A 20,539-nucleotide genomic window follows, 5' to 3' on the forward strand; every position below is an offset into this window, starting at 1 on the left:
GTACCCGTTCCAGCAGCTCTACATCCTTCTTGAAATGAGGCCTCCAGACCTGTATACAGTACTCAAGATGTGGCCTAACCATTGCCTTATACAAGGGAATAATCACCTCCTTATCCCTGCTAGAAAAATTCCTGTATATCATTGACAAGACACCATGAGCTACTCTTGCAGCTCGTCTGCACTGCTCAGAGAACTTCATATCTGCCTGCACAATTACTCCCAGGTCCTTTTCATTCTCCACCACTGTCAGTGTAGTACCGCAGAGTTGATACGTTGCTCCGGGGTTACTGTTTCCCATATGTAGTACTTTACATTTCTCAATGTTAAACTTCATTTGCCACCTCTCAGCCCATCTGTTCAACCTTTCCAGATCCTGTTGCAGCAGCATAGCGTCAGTAGTGTCCTTAACGACCCTGCCAACCTTTGTATCATCTGCAAACTTGGACATTAAACTTGATATCCCATCATCAATATCATTCATAAACACCGAAAACAACAACGGACCCAACACTGAACCTTGAGGAACTCCACTAATAACATTAGTCCACGTTGAGCAGTGTCCATTGATTACCACTCTCTGTCTTCTGCCACTCAACCATCCCCTTATCCATAGCAGCAATTTGCCTCCAATGCCACACTGCTCCAATTTGTGCAGCAGTCTTCCATGTGCAACAGTATCAAAAGCCTTTCTAAGATCCAAATATATAATATCAAAGTTATTTCCTGCATCCAGTTCTTTTGTGACTACATCATAGTATCCAATCAAATTGGTCAGGCAAGACCTGCCCTTAACAAAACCATGCTGCGTCTGAGCTATAACGGAATTCTTGTCTAGATGATCCTGCAGTGCTTCTTTAACCAGTGCCTCCATTAATTTACCTGGAACAGAAGTTAAACTAACAGGTCTATAATTACTTGTGTCAGCCTTTGATCCTCCTTTGTGAATTGGGGTTACATTTGCACATCTCCAGTCTATGGGTACCTCCCCTGAGTCCAAAGATGCTCTCATAATTATGGCTAGGGGTTTGCATACTTCCTTTGCTGCCTCCTTTAATATAACTGGATAGATCCCATCCACCCCAGGTGCCTTTTTTATGTTTATCCTCAACAATCTCTCCTCCACTTTCCTCTCAGTTATTACAAAATCATCCAGCTCCCTGCCAATGTTTACTTTACCTACATCATTCTCCTTCCTGAATAACTCCTCATGCGTGAATGTAGATGCAAAATACTCATTTAGATTGTTAGCCACCTGAGCAGGATCCTCAACTGTTGAACCATCAATATCCAGTGGACCAATCTGATTCATCCCTTTCCTTCTCAAGTTCAAGTATGTAAAGAACTCTTTTCTGTTTTTCTTTGCATCCTTTGCCAAGGATTTTTCGTAGTTTGCCTTTGCCTGCCTAATCTCCTTTGTGACTTGGTTACAGACCAACTTTTATCTATCATAGGCTTCCATGTCACCCATTAATTTGTATGTATCCCATGCATTTTTCTTCTCTGCCACATGCCTCATTAGTTCATCTGACAACCATTTAGGCCTAAACCTTGAACAATATTTCTTAGTTGGTATGTAAAGCCTGGTAGCCTCCAAGATTAGTTCCTTGAATGCTTCCCATTTTGAGTTTGCTGTTGGTAACATCATCAGTTGGTCCCACTGTACAGAATTTAAATACTGTCTCAGACCATCATAGTCTCCTTTACGAAAACAAAAACCCTTCCCTTGACCTCTGATGGTAGTTACCTCCTTGAGTAAATCCCACTTCAACACACTGTGATCACTGCCACCTAGTGGTTCATTTATCTGCAGGTTCTTAATGCATGAAGAATCACTACTGATAATCAGATCAAGAGTATTGCTCCCTCTTGTTGCCTCACGAACATGCTGATGTAGGAAACAATCATCCAATAAATCCACAAAAGCCTTGCTAGTGTGCGAGTGACCAACCCACAAATTCCAGTCAATATCTGGGAAATTAAAATCCCCCATTATAAGACTCTGATTTACTGGCCCACTCTATTTCCTTGTACGATATCTTATTATACTCATCAGAGTCATTAGGCCTATAGCACACTCCTACTCTCAATTTTGATTTCCCTATGCTTATGTCACACCAAACTGACTCGACACTGCCCTGTCCATCGATGTCGACTGGCTTCACTTCCTTGGACTTTATGTGTTTCTTAATTAATAGCATAACCCCTCCTCCCCTCCTGTCCTGTCTATCCTTTCTATACACATTGTATTCCCCAAATTCCAGTTCCGCATTACTTATATCTGTGTGACACCACGTCTCTGATATCCCAACAATATCTGCCTTTGATGTTTTGAGCAATACCTCAAATTCATCAAATTTATTTACCAAACTCCTAGCATTGGTGTACACGCAGGTATACATGCACCTGTTTCTATTCTTAGCTACCCTAACACAACCCATGTGTTTACTTGTACCGCAATGACTACCAGCAGTCTCTGAAATATCCTGCATCTTGTTTTTCAGACTTCTGCTCATTTCAATAGAAGCAGTGCAAGAATCACTTCCACCTCTGCCAGTGGCTACTGTTAATCTATTAGTCCTTGTATTCCCCCCAACTAGCAGTTTTCCGACCCACCTAACACTGCCTCGACAGCATCAGCAAAAATTCTTGCACCCTTTCTATTTAAATAGAAAATATTTATTATTTTCTATAGAAATATTTATTAAAAAATATATAAATAACTTGAATGAAACATATTTAAAATGTTTAAACTATATTGAGTTAAAAGTATTAAAAAAATTAAATAAAATCTAGAAACATGGGAGCTTTTGTCATCTGTATGTTGCAATTAGCAACTATAACATTTGCAAGGAGGCAGAGAATGGACAAAGTGTTACATAGAAGAAGAGGGAAAGAGGGAAAGGAGTAATCCTTGGCTGTCCCAAGGTTAGTGTAGCCTCAGGTCACTTACAGATTACTCGAAAGAAGGGGAAGGTGGTAGGGAGGAATTGGGACAAGGAAACCAGAGGTGATGTCCATCCAATTCATCCAGCACTACAGATTCAAAGATGGGATGTATTTGCATATATTATTTCTGTTCAAAGTGTGTGTCTAGTGCTGTGTTTGGCATCGCCTTATAGGAGGAGTGGAGCAAGGTTCCAATCTCTACTTATCGCATACTTGTGGAAAATTTCCCCACATGGGTTACTGACGTTAAATCCTACAAGTCATACTTGATAAATAAATTCTTTTTCCTAACTAGTTTTAGTGTTCCCTTATGTGTCAGAGGATAGTGTATATATATGAAATGCACACAAAACAGTACAAACTTGTGTAAATTGTGTTATTAGCTGATGCAACTGAGAATTGAACATTGAGACTTTTATATGAATTGTATGTATATTTATATTTTTATTTTATGTATATTTTTATTTTTGGATATTTTTATTTCTGGGTTGTACTGTGCAATTTGAACTATTCCTAGGAATGTTATGTTGACACATAACCAAGTTATTCAAGTTTATGAATTTATTTTTTTGGACAGAAAAAAAATACAAGATGTCAACGAAGTAACTATACACATTACAAATTTTAGTTACTGTAACATTGTAGACAGTTTATATATACATAAATTAGAGAGATGTTTACTTAGGGGAAAAAGGGAGGGGATCAATTATATAAAAGAAGGCTTGGAAATTGTAATTACTTTTGAGCAGGCTGATGTTTCTAGACTTGAGATGCCGAAGGAAATATTTAAAAAAAATGAATATTGTACATATACAAAAATGGAATTAAAATAACAGCCTATGAAAATAGGCTGTTATTTTAATCAGTGTTTCAATTTTATGCAAATTTTATTAATATATAATATTGCCTTCAAACAGAGAAAAAAACCCAGTTAATGGAAATAAAATTGATGTAAAAAAAAAGCCCATTCTGAATTTGACATTTGATTTTAAATTACCACTGCTGCCTTAGTGAAAGTTTGGTAGTGTCGTACTTTCATTTTTTAATATAAATATGTAGTCTAGCATGTTTATATGTATAAATCTTGGACATCACTCAATTTTCTTGGTGTTTGGAGTAGTGAGTGGTGTTGCTGACATAGTGGTACTATCTGGTGTCTTTCCACCTATTTCACGTAGATCTTTGAATGATGTGCTTTTCCTGAGCCCTGCCGTTGTAGAACCAATGGCTCTATAGAAGAATAGATTCAACAGCACAAACACAGTGCGTACTATTACTGTCAACAGGGTCTTCCACATCCATTCCACTTGCCATAACTGGGTGATGAGAGCTGAAAAAAAAAAATTTACTTCATTATTTTTATATTTTCAAATAAAAATTAGCATACTGCAGAAATTGAGGATTATCCCAAAAATAATATGCCAAAGTGGTTAATTCAAAACGAATTTACATTAAAAATTTTGATGTAGTCTCCACATCTTATGACTGCTCCCCAGTATTCAGGTAATTTTTGAATGCTGTTTAATGACTGTTAATTGTATGTGTTGGGGTACAGCTACACCCACTGCTTCTAGACAATTGTCGTGCAATGCTTCCTTGAGCTTGGGGAAATGATACTAATCATAAGGACTTGTATTGAGACTGTAAGTGGTGTGCTTCCCATTTGCAGTAATCAGTGAAAACAAGCTATACAGACTGTGATATGAAGACATTTCCTTGAGTATGAGCACACCAGCTTCTGGCATCTGTAGCCGCTTATGACAAATTTTTGGGCGTAATTTATGATCAAAATGTTGCATAGTTACTGATCTTTCAAGTGACTCATGAACAGTGATAACCAGGCCACAATGACCATTTGTTTTGCATTTGATTGTTGCTGGCAACACTTAAAGCGGTGTTGCAAAGATGAATGCCTCCACAGAGCTAATTGTTATTTCAGTTCATGTTTAAAGTTGCATGACCATGTCTTGTCAATGGAAAAAAATGTGTTGAAATCTCTTCATCTTCTTGTTGGTAATGTATGAATAACTGCATTGCTATTTTTTTACATCTTGCTTGTTGTTAATATGATAGCAAATGTGGAATCCATCAGGTGGCAAACTTTCATATTTGCAACACCTCAGTTAAAATTTGATGAACAGATGATTCTGGTATTTCAAATTTATTGACTATATCTTCACAGGTCATATATCTTTCTCCAAGTAGTAATAATGACTGCCAATGTGTTGTCCACAGATGTTCTAGGGCTACCTGAGCATTGCTTGTCTTCAACACTGATCTGACCTTGACAAAACCTTTGAGACCAGTGTGAAATTGTGCTACAGTCTATTGCTGACTCACCCCACAATTCGTAAATTTGTCAGAGTTTGATCATTTAAAGTTTTGATTTTGATAAAAGATCTTTGATCTGAACCTGTAATCTGATCTGAAGCAATATCACAGTGTATTTTTAAAAGTCTACACGTATTCAATGTAGGAACTCTGTTTCAACAATAATGTTGAGGTTATATTGATAAATGTCAGTTGCACAGTACTATGGAGTGAGGAGTACTGCACAGTCTGTATTACTTTTGGGATAACCCTTATAATATTTTAAGGTGGGAGATTTGTTCTCCCATGTCTTATATAAGTTTGACTGTTTTATCTTAAAATACTAACCAATCAAAGTGAAGTGTTTTATATGAGGATTAAATTCAACAATAACTAAGATGATTGAGATATACAACTTTTGAACCAGTAGTTTGGTTAAAATTTCTCCTATGGTTTCTCATGTCATTACTACAGAATTAAATGTAAAACAGAATAAGTAAAAAATAATGGACCTCTTTATCACTATACTGAAAAATGTTCCATAAAATGACACCTCCATTTACCAGTTTTATATAATTAAGCTTTATTGGCACCTAAAAAATTACATTACAGAAATAGGAATAAAAAAATTTTTTTTGTTCATAAAAGGATAATGGTTGCACATATAGAGTAACTTTCTGAGATTTAAGTAGTTGCAAGTTTTTTTTTGTGCATGTTAGTGGGCAATGCAGGAAGTGAAATCTTAAAAAAGTTGTTTTAATGGTCATGTCAAAGGTCTTTTCAAGCTAAATGTGGTCCCCCACCCCTGGTGAATGTGTTCCTGCAGTTTCTTTAGAAATGGATTTCAAAAAATTAAATACAGTGGAACTTCTATTTAACGAATTTCTCTATATTACGAATTTTTTTGCAAAACATTGCACCATGAAACGAAATTACATGTAAAATTAACCCCATTTAGCAAAGTGTTGGTCTCTCTATAATGAATTTTTAAAACAAAGTAGTAAAAGCATTTTTGAAGATTTTCAAGCATTTACTGCTAAACAGCCACTCAAATATATGGCCTCCGAAATTGTTCATTAGCATCTGGAATTAATCATCATTTTAGTGAACACTTGTAGCCATTGATGCCTGTAGGAGGGTCTTTGTTTCATTTTTGTTACAGTTATAAAACCAAATGGGTTTTCTTAAAAGTGGTCATAAACTTTACAATAAATAGGGTAGATTTGTAAATTGATGTCGGCTAAGGGGAAAATGAAATTCGCTGCAGTAAATCTTTAGTGTGCTGTGGCGGCAATACATAGAATGCTTCCATAGTCAGTTTTTAGTAACGCCTACTGAGTGACATTCGCTTCTCACCTCAACCGTACCATGTGACCTTCCTGTCAATCATTATGATATGTCCCTTCTCATCTAACAGACTCCCAGTAGATGGTTTTCATGAATTTTTTTTTATTTCGTTCTTTTCAAACAATTTGTCATCAATCACATAGGCTATATGCTCTTGTATTTTATTATTTTTTTTCTTTTCTGAAAAGTAACATATAGCATACATTAACCATAAGTTTTCTTTTGTGTATATATGAAAGCAGAATAAAAGAAATGCACAAAATCGTATATTTCTTCAAAGTGATTGATAGGAAAGGTCACGTGATACTGTTGAATTGGCAAGCAGATGTCATTGAGTAGGCAATACTAACAATTCACTATATGGCCAATGCAGTGAAGTTTGCGGTGTATGTATCAGCAAGAGCTGTAGTCGAGTAATTTTTACAGTTGTGGGAACAATGTCAAAGAGAAAGTGTTTAAGTATTAATGATAAAGTAAAGATTCTTCATGATATTGACCAGGATTTTAAGAAAAAAGATATTGTGGAGAAATATGGCATACCTGCTAGCAGTTTATCTACGATTTTAAAAAAAATTGAGAATCAATTTTAAATGCAATTGAAGGAGGAGCAGACAAGAAGCGAATTAAGTTGTGTATATACGAAGATGTTGATAAAGCTGTTCTAAAATGGGGGCAAATGATATGTGAAAAGAATATACCAATATCGGGTCCAATAATTAAGCAACAAGCTCTGAAATTTGCACAGTCCCTTGGACATACAGAATTTAATGTGAGCACTGGGTGGTTAGATAAATTTAAGAAGTGCCACAGAATTGTGGAAAAGGTTATTTATGGAGAAAGTGTTAATGTAAGCGAAGAAGATTGCAACAGTTGGAGGAACAATACCTTAAAGAAGATTTTGGAAGAATATGAACCTAAGGATGTTTTTAATGCTGACGAAATTGGTTTATTCTTTAAATGTTTACCGAATAGAACACTTGCTTTTAAGGATGATAAATGTTTTGGTGGAAAACAAAGCAAAGAAAGAATCACTGTGCTAGTTTTCCTTTAGCCAGCGGGTAGTTAAACTTCCATCTGTCATTGTTGGTAGTTGATAGTTTAAATAAATTCAAGGCAGAACTAGACATACATGGAACGAATGGATGTGTGAAATGGGAAGTGGTTTTTTTTTTTTTTTTTTTTTTAGCTTATGCTGTATAATAGGGGTGGTTAACAAGTTGATTGCGGCTTTAATTTTGGTCGATCAAGACAAATTTTAAATATATATAAAAAATAGATCAGTCAAAATCTAAATATTATTATTATGCACCCCACTGCATACTCTTATTACAAATCTGTTGAACCAAGTGACTACTCTTGTCTCTGCGCAGCCTCTAGGCTTGTCTAGTGAAAATTTATGCAGTTAAGTTGTGGAGAGCATAGTGTATGTGTCGAATTCTTATTTAGTTTATTTAATATTAATAACAACAATAACTTTACTTTAAACGTTAAACAATCCTACACTACTTTATACGTTTTAACTTATACATTACTTTTTCGTAGTATTCATTTTAAAAAGATTTAAAATTAATACTACGAAAAAGAGTAAAATGTACCATTTTCATCAAGAGTGGGAACTAGAATACTTTTTTAGTAATTATAAAAGAAAAATATTGATGTTTGATTTGCAATGCTTTAGTGGCTATACCCAAAAAAGGAAATTTATAAAGGCACTCCATGGTAAATACCAATCAGATTTTCCCCCTAATAAAGACATTAGAAAAAATAAATTAAAGGAATTTAAATCCAGATTATTTGCACAACAAAATATCTTCATGACACCTAATTTACAATCTAAAACAGTAACTGTAGTATCATTTAAAGTGAGTCATCTTCTCGCAAAAAAATGCAAACCATTTTCTGATGGTCAGTTCATCGAAGGCGCATTTTTATAAATAACAGATTCTCTTTTTGAAAATTTTAAGAACAAAAATGAAATTAAAAGTGCTCTTAAAGATCTGCAATTATGTCGAAATACTGTGATGCGACACATCGAAAAAATGTGAGCAAACAATTGCATGCTCATACTGCTAATTGTGTATCCTTTTCTTTACAACTAGATGAATCTACAGACATCAGTCATACAGCTCAATTGCTAATTGTTATTCGTATGGTTTTCGATGATTCTGCCACTAGAGAAGAACTACTGAGTATGGTTTCGTTAAAAGAAAGAACTAGATGTCTTGATATATTTAATGCATTCAAAAATTTTATTGGAAAATTTAAATTACCACTATTTAAGTTCATATCAATAACAACAGATGGAACTAAGCAATGACAGGGCATCTTAACAGATTTATCACATTGTGCCAAAAGGATGATGAATTCCCAGATTTTTTGAGTTACCGCTGTATCATCCACCAACCAGTGTTAGTCAGCAAAAGATTAAATATTAAAGTGTTATGGACATGGCTTTCAAAATCGCGAATTCCATCAGAGGACAATCTCTTCAAAGGAGACTTTTCAAAATGCAACTCGATGAAAATGAACCAAATCTGATATTACACACAGATGTGAGGTGGCTGAGTTGGAGTAAATTTCTACAGAGATTTCTAAATTTGCTGATCAAATGGGAGATGATTATCAGTAGCTACAAGATATGTTGTGTGATCTGGCTTTTTTTGGCAGATTTTACCAGTAAATTAAAGTGATCTGAATTTGGAATTACAAGACAAAAAATAAAAATGCGGGTGACATGATTAGTAGTATTTATGTCTATAAATATAAATATTTGGCAATTGGTAAAAGGTTCTCAAAGAAAAAAAAATTTGATCATTTTGCAAATATACAAGATCATTTGCAAAATATCCTGTTTTTGAATTTAATAGTGAGAAATATGTTTCTGAAATTAAGAAAGTTGTGGGTGATTTTGAAACCAGATTCAGTGATTTTAAAACAATTGAAAACATTGTTCAATATATTTCTTATCCACTTAATGTCGACTTAGATATGAAACAAATCAGAAAAAATGGCTGAGATTTTTCACATGGAGAAAATATTACTTGAAAATTATTACATTGCAAAACGATATCTTCCTAAAAGCCAGGTCATCAGAAAAAGACTTTTGGAAATATGTTTGCCGAGAGGTGCAGTGAACTTTTAAATTCCTGTTTTTGTTCCAGATATCTACGTGAATCGGCCTTTTCACAATTGAAACAAACAAAGACGATGAATTGCTCTACTCTTATGGACTTGCATACAGAAAATTCTTTACGGTTGGCTTTTTCACAGTACATCCCTAATTTTGAAAGCTTGGCAGATGACATTAAGACACAAACTTCATATAAATTAAAACTTTACATATGTATGAGTTTAAAATAAGAATTTTGAATTGTATATAATTTTAAAATTTATAAACATTTTTCAATGTGTTGATTAACATTTTTAACCATGGCAATGAAATTCTTGAGATGGTAGATTGCAGCATATTTTGAAGAAAAAAGTAGATCACACCACAAATTAAGTTGGCCAACCCTGCTGTATAAGCTTGCTTTCTTGCATCATACCTCTATTAATGCAAATGCTAATAATATAAAATTCTTGAGAATATTCACAGCCAAATCATGTGACTGAAATAGACTACAGCTGTCATTCCATTAATCATTAATAATTTCAATAGTAATCCATAGAGGTTACATCGGGTGCTTTATTCTATGCTTAGAGATTTACTCTTCTACACCTTTTAGTCACATTCAAAGATGTGCCTTGAACCTGCTTCCACTTAACACTCTCAATTTGTTTTTGAATTAAACTATCTCTGGTACCTATATGGAGGAAAGTTGGAAGCTATGCATACAGTTCTCTGTCATAATTTGATTGGCAGGTGAAGAAAAAAATGTTGGATTAGCATTAGTAGAGGCACATGGTGAAAAAAGGAAAGAAAGCAAACTTATACAGCATCAGCTGACAAAAAAAAAATCCCATTTTACCCATCCATTCACTCCAAAATTTTGTTGAGTTATTCTTTGAATTTATATACGCTATCAATGTCCACCACGTCACATGGAAGTTTGCTCCAGCAACCAACCACCTGCTGGCTAAAGGCAAATTTCTGCATATCTATTCTACAACTGTGTCCTCAATTTGAATTTATGTCCCCTCAGGTGTGCAATCTGAGCAAGTGGAAGAATCACATCAGCATTGAGCTTGCTCAACCCAGTCAAGGCCTTTACACCTCAATCAGACCACCTCACAGGTGCCTTCCTAAAATGAGGCCTTCAGACCTGTACGTATTATACTCAAAGTGTGGCCTGACCATTGCCTTATACAAAGGGATAATCATCTCTCTTTCCCTGCTGGCAAAATTCTGTATACCACTGACAAGACCCCATGACCTGCTCCAGCAGCCTGTCTGCACTGCTCAGAAAACTTCATATCTGACTACAAAATTATCCCCGGGTCTTTTTCATTTTCCACTACCCCGAGTGTAGTACCACACAGTTGGTACATTTCTGTGAGGTAACATCTTCGTTCAGCTTCAATTTCTGAAAGAAACTCTAGAAACAAACAGTGGTTAAGGCCACGTGATCTTATAAAAATTACAGTTGAAATAACCACATCCATAATGTGTTGAAGATCCAACACTTTCCCACAGAGAGCTTCTTGATGTGTAATGCAGTGAATTCCAATCAGAGGTTCAGCTCTGATATCTCTCATTTTCTTGGTTATTCTACTCATATTTTTTGTATTGTCAGTTGTAACTCCTGTCAGGTTTTTAATATTTAATCTCAACTTTTCAATAGATTGGCAAAAATTTTCAAAAAGATTTTCTGTGCATACTCTGTAGATCAGCTAAATCTTCAACTAGTACAAAATTATCATTAATTTTTGTTATTCTTTAGAATGTGTTATCCAGTACAATGCAGTTGCTCAGTGGACCCAGTTTTCAAAATTGATAATGCAAGTACTTGCTATTATGCTATGTCCTGTCCACGCTAATTTAATTTAAGCAAAACATTTACATTCGGCAACAACCACATATAGAATATAATAAGTTGTTTTATTTGTCGGACAATATGGTGTATGGTATGGTGGTATATTAAAGTTAGTTTTAATTTGTTCCGCATACCCATCCTAGCCCTATATCATCTTTTTTGAAATCATGCTGGAAGCATTTCGTACAGTTAAGTGAAAGATGAAAAACACATTTTTGTGATAACTCCCTATTCAAAACATTTAATTTCCATTTCTTTTGAAATTATGGTTTAGCCTCATTATCAAAATGGAAAAGAGAAAGCAGTTTATACTTTTTGGAAAGACTGCATTGTATCACATAAAATCTGGAGTAAGCAAAGTACAAGCAGCAAGGATCTTGGCATAAATAAATCAATTGTCAGATAGAAAGTAAAGGAAAAACTACTGAGGAATTGTGTAGTTGGCTTTGATGAGCAAGATGAACTAAGTAAAAGCACCTCTGTCACTACATCTTTCTAGAATAGTAAAAATCATTTGTATAAAACCAGTTATTATTTTCGTATTCTAGGATGTGGGTTTTGCTTCTGCAAAACACATTTTTGTGATAACACTATTTTGTGATAATAAAGCATTATTTGTATGACAATAATATAATTTTAAAACATACTGTTTCTGTAAAATATATTAACACAAATCCAGATATAATGTCATCTGATGTAGCAGACTCTAACCACTACATTCTGTTGGAGTTTACCTTATTTGTTTTTTACTTGCTTACCAAATGATCTGGCTCTAAGTTGCAAGTCTTCTGCAGGTTTCAGACACATGATATTATTAGTTAATAAACTCAGAATATGTGTGCCACATGTACACATGCTGATATTGATGTTACTTTTATAACTGCTACAGCATTGTGTCACAACAGCAGCACAAAATTTTGAAACATCTATTTCAGTCATGATGTCAACCATGTGCCAGTTATTATGGCTAAGGTCTTGTAAAATACTAGTTGAAGTATCATGACATAAATTCATAAGTGATGTAATTTCTTTGACTACTTCAAGCATGACACTGCAAACCAAGACAAGTCCTTCAAAGTGCATGTGCTCATCATTTTGTGCAATTTACTTGAAAGTAAAACCTAGAAAGCAGTTTAGCGAATGGGCTAATTCTTTGAACTTGGCTGAAGAAAAACGTAATCCAATCAGTTTGAAAACATGGTGGAGGTGCACCTGAAGAGATAATAGCTCTGGCTAAAAATTTATCTGAGTCCACTTTAAGATTTAGTTTTGAAGTCAAAAAATAAATTCTGCTAATCCTATGTTTTTTGTAAAGGATAAATATGAACATGTCAAAGTCCCAATCTGTTCTGAGCCCATAGTGGCTCTTGTTTTCTTTGAAGTGTGGTTTGTTTTATCAGAGCTCTCAGTGAAAAGTGACACTTTCAGAGTTGAAACAGAATCTATTTGTTTTTTTATAAAAGGAGTTACGAGATTTTTTTTTTTCTTAATGGCTAAACCTAGTAGCATTTTCAATATATTCTGCCTCACATACCTTCCCCAATAAGTGACTTTAGCTTTTATCTTCCTCATTTTCCCCAAGCTCTTAATTTTTATGTGAATCACACTGCCTAAAAGATACTGTCCCATTTCATTCAAAAATGTTCTAGAATAAATACAAATCATTTCATATTAAAAAAAAATTCTACAACTTTACAAAAATTAAATTACATCCAAAAAATCTTTGAGTAAATCAGCAGAAGAGTTTAAAAATTTCTCAAGAGATTAATCTTCCAGCGAACATCCTCTACTTATAGCAATTTTCAATTTCTGTTGCATACCTCTTTTATATATATATTTTTTAATGACATTCTAGTTCTTCCAAACATTCCAAAATCCGTGCATCAGCTAGTCAAAATCCAGTTATGAACTTGCCAAACTATTTTTTTTTTTTTTTAAATTCCCTTATACTTCTGTTTGTGGAACGGTGTTCTTGTGTATTTTCTAAAATTTAATCTAAATTTTAGAAAATTTAGAAACAGAAATCCAACTCAGCAGATTACTATAAATTCCAATTAAAAAAAAAAAAAAAAAAAACTGTTTATACTCCAGACTAAGTATATTGGTCAGAGGAGCTTACAAATATATTCAAAGAATATAATCATTAAGCAGTCATGCAGGATTGATCAACAGTCAACTCAGGTTAGTTGTGCAATTTCACACTGCATTTCATCACTCTTCTTTTGGGTTAGCAAAATCTATATCAATTTTTTATTTTTATTATCGATAAATTCGATTATTTTATTAAATGTATGCATTTTTAATAAATTATGAGAATAAATACTGATGTTACAATTAAAACACTTCTATATATCTCTCTTTCTATACATTAAAATAATTTTCCTCCTAATGATATTTATTCAGCCAATGGGAGAAAAGAGATGCGGGTTACGTGGTAATACGTAACGAATAGAAAAATACGTAACAGCTTGTTTTACAGTGGTAAAACAAACTTCTGTTTAAGCGTGGTCGTGTGCTATGTTTATCTAACATGACCATGCAGTACCATTCTTGATTTCCATATGTAACATTTATTTAAATAAACTAAATGCAACAAGGCATAATATTTTAAGAGTTTAAGATTCTGTATCAATATAACATCGGCGTAGATACACCATAGACAACTCTTAAAGAAAAACTACGATCTTAGTGTGAAAGGCACCCACCAATAAAAAGCCAACTAGCCATGAAACGGTGCTGTCTGAGTGGTGGTGCCCACCGAGAATAAGTGACAATAGTCTTCTCTATTAGTGAAGCGTTACTTATTCGAGGTAGTGCAATACTTGGTAACTCGTTGTGAAGGATGAGCATAATATGAGATACTAATGAAATGATGCCTTTCACACTACAATCGTAGTTTTTCTTTAAGAGTTGTCTATGGTGTATCTACACCGATATTATATAGATTTGGTAACATATTTATTCGACAACTGTCTTTCCTCAATTTCAATTTATGCCCCCTCAGATTTGTAATCTGAGCAAGAGGAAGAATCCCATCAGCATTGAGCCTGCTCAGTCCATTCAAGGCCTTATACACTTCAATCAGATTGCCTAGTCTCCAGACTCTGCAATTTGCAGAACTTAAGCCTTTCTTCGTAGGAGCACCACTCTGTTCCCCTCACCAGTCTTGTTGCCCTTCTCTGTACTCTTTCTAGCAACTCTACATCCTTCTTAAAAGGAGGCTTCCAGATATGTACTCAAGGTCTTGCCTGAACATTGCCTTATACAAGGGGATAATCACCTCCTTATCCCTTCCTGCAAAATTCCTGTATATCATTGACAAGGCACCATGACCTACTCTGGCAGCCTGTCTGCACTACTCAGAAAACTTCATATCTGATTGCACAATTACTAACCCCAGGTCTCTTTCATTCTCCAGTACCCTGAGGGTAGTACTGCACAGTTGGTATGTTACTCTGGGGTTAAAAAAAAAAAAAAAGGTAAACTGCAGCCATTATCAACCCACTGCAGGATGGAAGCTTCCTCAACAATTCATGTTGAGGGAATTGGGGGTTACTGCTACCCATATGCAGTGCTTTGCATTTGCCAATGTTAAATTTCGATTGCCACTTCTCAGTTCATCTGCCCAACTTTTCCAGATCCTGTTGTAGCAAAATACTATCATTACTATTATTAACAACCCTCCCCACCTTTGTATAATCTGCAGACCTTGACATTAAGCCTGATATACCTTCATCAATAACTTTGATAAATATACAAAACAACAATGGGCCCAACGCTGAAGCCTGGGAACTCTACTAATAACATTAGTAGATGAAGAGCAGTATCAACTGATTACCACTCTGTCATCTTCCACTCAACCATTCCGTTATCCATTGCAGCAACTTAATGCCATACTGCTCCAATTTGTACAGTAGTCTTCCATGTGCAACAGTATCAAAAGCTTTCCTGAAATCCAAATATATGATATCAAAACAATTTTTTGCCTCCAGTTCCTTTGTGACCGCATCATAGTATCCAATCAAATTTCAGTCACATGATTTGGCATATGACTGAAAAGATAAGACTTTTCCTTAACTAACAAACCCATGCTGTGTCTGAATTATTACTGCAGTCTTGTCTAGATGATCCTGCAGTGCTTCTTTAACCAGCGCCTCCATTATTTTCCCTGGACTATCAGTTTTATAATTATTCCTGTCGCCCTTTGATCCCTCCTTTGTGAATTGGGGATACATTTGCACTTCTCCAGTCCATGGGGACTGAATACAAAGATGCTCTCATAATTATGGCTATGGGTTTGCTTACTTCCTTTGCTGCTTCTAATATAACTGGGGTGGATGGAATAGATCTCATCCATCCCAGTTGCCTTTCTTATGTTTAACTTCAACAATTTCTCCACTTTGCTGTCAGTTTTTACAAAACCATTTAGCCCCCTGTTAGAGTTTAATAAGCTTCTGTGCTACAGAATTCCTCATGTTTGAATGTAGTTGCAAAATACTCATTCAGTTTGACAGCTATCTGAGCAGGATTGTCTACAGTCAAACCATTGATATCAAGTGAACCAATCTGATTCTTCCTCTTCCGTCTAGAATTTATATAAGTAAAGAAGTCTTTGCTGTTTTTCTTTGCATCTTTTGCCAAAGATTTCTCGTAATCTGCCTTTGACTGCCTAACATGTTTTGTGACTTGATTAAAGACTAGTTTATATCTACCATAGGCTTCTGTGGCACCTGATAATTTATATGCATCCCATACATTTTTCTTCTCTGCCATGAGCCTCATTAGTTCATCTGACACCATTTAGGCTTATTACCTGAACAGTATTTCTTAGGTAATGAAAAGCCTAGTAGCTTCCAAGATTAATTCTTTGAATGCTTCCCATTTAGAATTTGCTGTTGGTAACATCACCAGTTGGTCCCACTGTATAGGATTTAAAAACTGTCTGAGACCACTGTAGTTACCTTTACGAAAGCTAAAACCCTTCCCCTTTTGGTATTTACATCTTTAAGATGTAAATACCAAAAGGGGAAGGGTTTTAGAAACTGGTCCCACATCAGTATACTGTGATTACTGCCACCCAGTGGTTTGTTCTTTTATCTGCACATTCTTAATGCATGAATAATCACTGCTGATAATCATATCAAGATGTATTATTCCCTCTGGTTGCTTCTTGAACACGCTGATGTAGAAAACAATCATCCAGTAAGTTTTGATAGTGTCCAAGTGACCAATCCACAAGTACTAGTCGTCATTTGAGAATTTAAAATCCCTCATTAACCAGTGACTCCATTATTTTTCCTGGAATAGAAGTCAAACTAACTGGTCTGTAATTATTCTTTCACCCTTTGATCCCCCTTTGTGAATTGGAGATACATTTGCACATCTCCAGTCTGTGAGGACTTTCCTTTAATCCAAGGATGCTCTCATAATTATGGCTAAGGGTTTGCTTACTTCCTTTGCCGCCACCTTTAATAATTGGATAGATCCCATCCACCCAGGGTGCCTTTATGTTTAACCTCAACTTTGCTCTAAGTTAATTCAAAATCATTTAACTCCCTGTTAGAGTTTGATAGACATCTGGCCCTCTCCTCCTTGAATAATTCCTCATGTGAATGTATTTGCAAAATACTTTAGTTTGGCAGCTCTCTGAGAATGATCATCTACAGTCAAACCATTGATATGATTCATAAAAGGAAGGGGATGAATCAGACCAATCTGATTCATCCCCTTCCTTTTAGAATTTATATAAGTAAAGAAGTCTTTGTTATTTTTCTTTGCATCAGTTGCCAAAGACTTCTCATAATCTGCCTAACTTCCTTTGTGATTTGATTACAGACTAGCTTATTTATACCATAGGCTTCAGGGTCACCTGATAATTTATATGCATCCCATGCATTTTCTTCTCTGCCACGAATCTCATTATTCATCTGACATCCATTTAACCTAGAACAGTATTTCTTAGTTGGAACAAAAAACCTAGTAGCTTCCAAGATTACTTCCTTGAATGCTTCCCATTTAGAATACATGGGATGTAGCACAGGTGGCCAACCTTTTCCTGCATCATATCTTATTATATTGAAAATGCATTTAATGACAGATTTAGAAGCTACTGGAATAACTCCCCCAAACACATACCTTACTGATCAGCACAGTACCGCATAATGTTTTTGCTAAGCACTTGTAAGGGAAAAAAAAATTAAATAAATTTAATATATTTTAATGAATCTAAACAGATTCAGTATCTTGCTTGCTAATCCCTGCTTACCTTTATTACATTAAAAAGCAGTAAATATGAGCTGGTAAATTAGGTTTCTGTTACTCTGAAACCTGGGTCATAATTTCTGGTAATAAAAATGGAATTTAAACTGTATGTGAGTGCTTTCCAGACTTTTCTGAATCCGATATGCTATGCCCGCGTCAGAAACAATTCTACATCCAATGCTTTCTGTTCCTTATCTTTATAAGTTGTGGCATACATGTTGTGGTTTGCAAATTCCTTTGTTTCAGGGCAGTAAGATATTTTGAGAAATGTTCCATAAACAGGTATTTCAGGGGAGGGATTACCTCATAACTTGTTCCATAAAAATCCAAAGCAGAAACTAATCTTAATTTGTAAATGTTCCATATTAATTGTTTATCCATTTCTATAATTTTTAAACATTGACATATATACAACACTTTATTCTCCCCATAAGTTTCTAAATAAAAATCTGCACAGGTTACACCTGTGCAGAAACAGCAGAAATAAATAAAAACACCCTGTTCTACATAAAAAAAAAAAAGTCTAGAGAGTGAGGTGGACAAGTTATAAAGATAAAACTGCTTGGTGTGATCACCATTTTTATTTCAAGTGTTTGGGAAATACAGCACAGGTAACCCCCGTATAACACGGTACTTCTACAATACAGTTTTGGTCTAACACAATTGATAAAGTGCAGCAATCCTCGCACAACACGGTTTCTTTACTTGTACAGTATGGTCAACTGCAACCCAAAGCATGTTGTGAAAAATGTTAGTAACATGCCATAATGCTTTTCTTCAGGTCAGACAGACTGATTGTTACCTTGATGAACTCTGTCCTTGAGATATCATCATAAAATAAGTCATAAGGATTAGGATCTAGACTTTGAGGTTGACAAGCATTGGCAAAATCCTGGGAAATGATGTGATTATTGTTAAATGTAGCCCAAAGCAACTGTTTCACTGGCTCAACAGTGTTTGGTAGAATTCTACCTGCATAAAAGAGTTATGACCAAAAATTCACTCTCTCTCTCTTGAAAGGCAGAAATCTTATCTTGGAAAAGATAATGTGCCTATAACTACATATTTTATGCCCATTATAAAAACTTTGTTAGCACATGGCAATGTTTCTGCATACATGACAATCATTGGGTATTTGATGCCACCTAGCTGGAAATGAGCCTCGTCCATAAGGTATTTTAAGACTACTTCATTCATCTACAATAACTTAGCCAGAAACTAGAATGAAGTTGTGTGTTGTTGGGGGTCATATGGAGTCAACTGGTGCAACATCTGGGCCCTTAATGGGGACCATTAGAGGAGATTTCAAAACATTTCGTAAATTTTTGCCCATGGAATATCTAGTCGTTGTGACATTGCTTTGGTATGAATGGAAGATGTGCATTTCAAGTGGCACCACAGGAACAGCAATTTCAAGAACAGCTATCGCAACTGAATAGCAATTTCAATAACAGCTATTACAACTGAACAGCATTTTCTGGTGAAATTTTATTACGATAATTCACAACAGAAAATCTGAAGTAGCATTCCCTGCTAGGAGCTTCAAATTTCTTAATTTTGTGCAGTACATTTTAGGAATGGGATGTTTCTTAAACAAGGCACTGCCATCATTTGTCAAAAGTGCTTTAACAGAGATAAATATCAGGCAGACTTGATTGTTGTTTTGGTTGTATCTGCATTAATTTCATCTAAGACATGTCATGAGGAATTGTTAAAGCACAACAGCAAGCAGTTCTGTTGTCTAAGTGAGTGTATATGCAGAAAAAAAGCAACAGTAGCTACTGTTATGATTTAAAATATATTCCCTATTTATTGAACAAATGTTTTGCTAATTAACCTTTAATTAGCAATTAAGATGCTTAAATTTAATTATATTGCTACTGAATTTGTCCACTTGGAAAATGACAGACTAAATGCAATCTGAAAGGAATGAAAAAAAATAAACAAGAAAGAGGCTTACACATCAGCTGAAGACTATGACACAGTGCAATAGCAGCCATAAAACCTCGAGCTAGTCCTTTATCTGTTGTTCCCCAGAAACTCCACAGCAGTAATGCAAGACCTGTAAATAAAAATTCATTCTTCACTTGTGATACTGACAAGCTGGTTTGAAGCCATACGCAGTAGTATTTTGTTGTAGTGTACTCCTAAAAACAACTTTTTATTTTTCCCCCTCCTGTGCTGCTGAGAGCACCATGAGGGACAAGTTATTTAATTCTGTAATGGGATAAAAGTTCCATATTACATTTGAGGTAAGCACAGCCTGAAGAGTCTATAGCATTCATCATGCTGCATCTTCCAGAATGTGGAAGCATACTGTATTAATGACAGTGTGAATTTGTTGATTCTAAATGATGGGTCATATTGGTCACATCTTCCTGAACACTGAAAATCATTTCTACTATATTACAACAATTTATTTTTTGAATAATGGAAGCTGAAGTACAACAGCTGTTAAGTCTGTAGTCACAGTAATGATTTCACTGTAATTTACCTGAATAATTTTCCTTTAATTTATGAAATGTTATCGAAAAAATTTATCAAGCCTTAACTTCTTGAAAGCAAAGCTTGCCAGCTAAAACCTGTCAACTGATGAGCAGAAACATTTTTCATAGTACTAAACAGGAATGTTGTCACCTAAGTGATGCAGGATGTTTAAAACACTAAACAACATATGGCTACAAAAGCTGTTAAATGTAATT

The 20,539-nt window shown here is 34.9% G+C and overlaps 1 protein-coding gene across 4 annotated transcripts in view; it reads right to left on the bottom strand.

The window, feature by feature from the left end:
- Nucleotides 1-3,854: 3,854 nt before the first annotated feature.
- Nucleotides 3,855-20,539, bottom strand: part of LOC150077302 (tumor protein p53-inducible protein 11-like) — a 388,464-nt gene continuing 371,779 nt past the window's right edge. For 3 of the 4 annotated variants that reach the window (XM_090385672.1, XM_090385674.1, XM_090385673.1), the window contains exons 5-6: nucleotides 19,798-19,899; nucleotides 3,855-4,276 (exon numbers count right to left, since the gene is read on the bottom strand). In XM_090385672.1, the coding sequence (XP_090241798.1) occupies nucleotides 4,038-4,276; nucleotides 19,798-19,899 (341 nt within the window). In that variant the 3' untranslated portion in view covers nucleotides 3,855-4,037. The remainder of the gene's footprint in view (nucleotides 4,277-19,797; nucleotides 19,900-20,539) is intronic. The other variant, XM_090385675.1, reaches the window with a different exon arrangement.

The sequence above is a fragment of the Mastigoproctus giganteus genome, chromosome 12, assembly GCF_048544385.1.
Source record: "Mastigoproctus giganteus isolate SK-2022 chromosome 12, ASM4854438v1, whole genome shotgun sequence".
NCBI lineage: Eukaryota > Metazoa > Arthropoda > Arachnida > Uropygi > Thelyphonidae > Mastigoproctus > Mastigoproctus giganteus.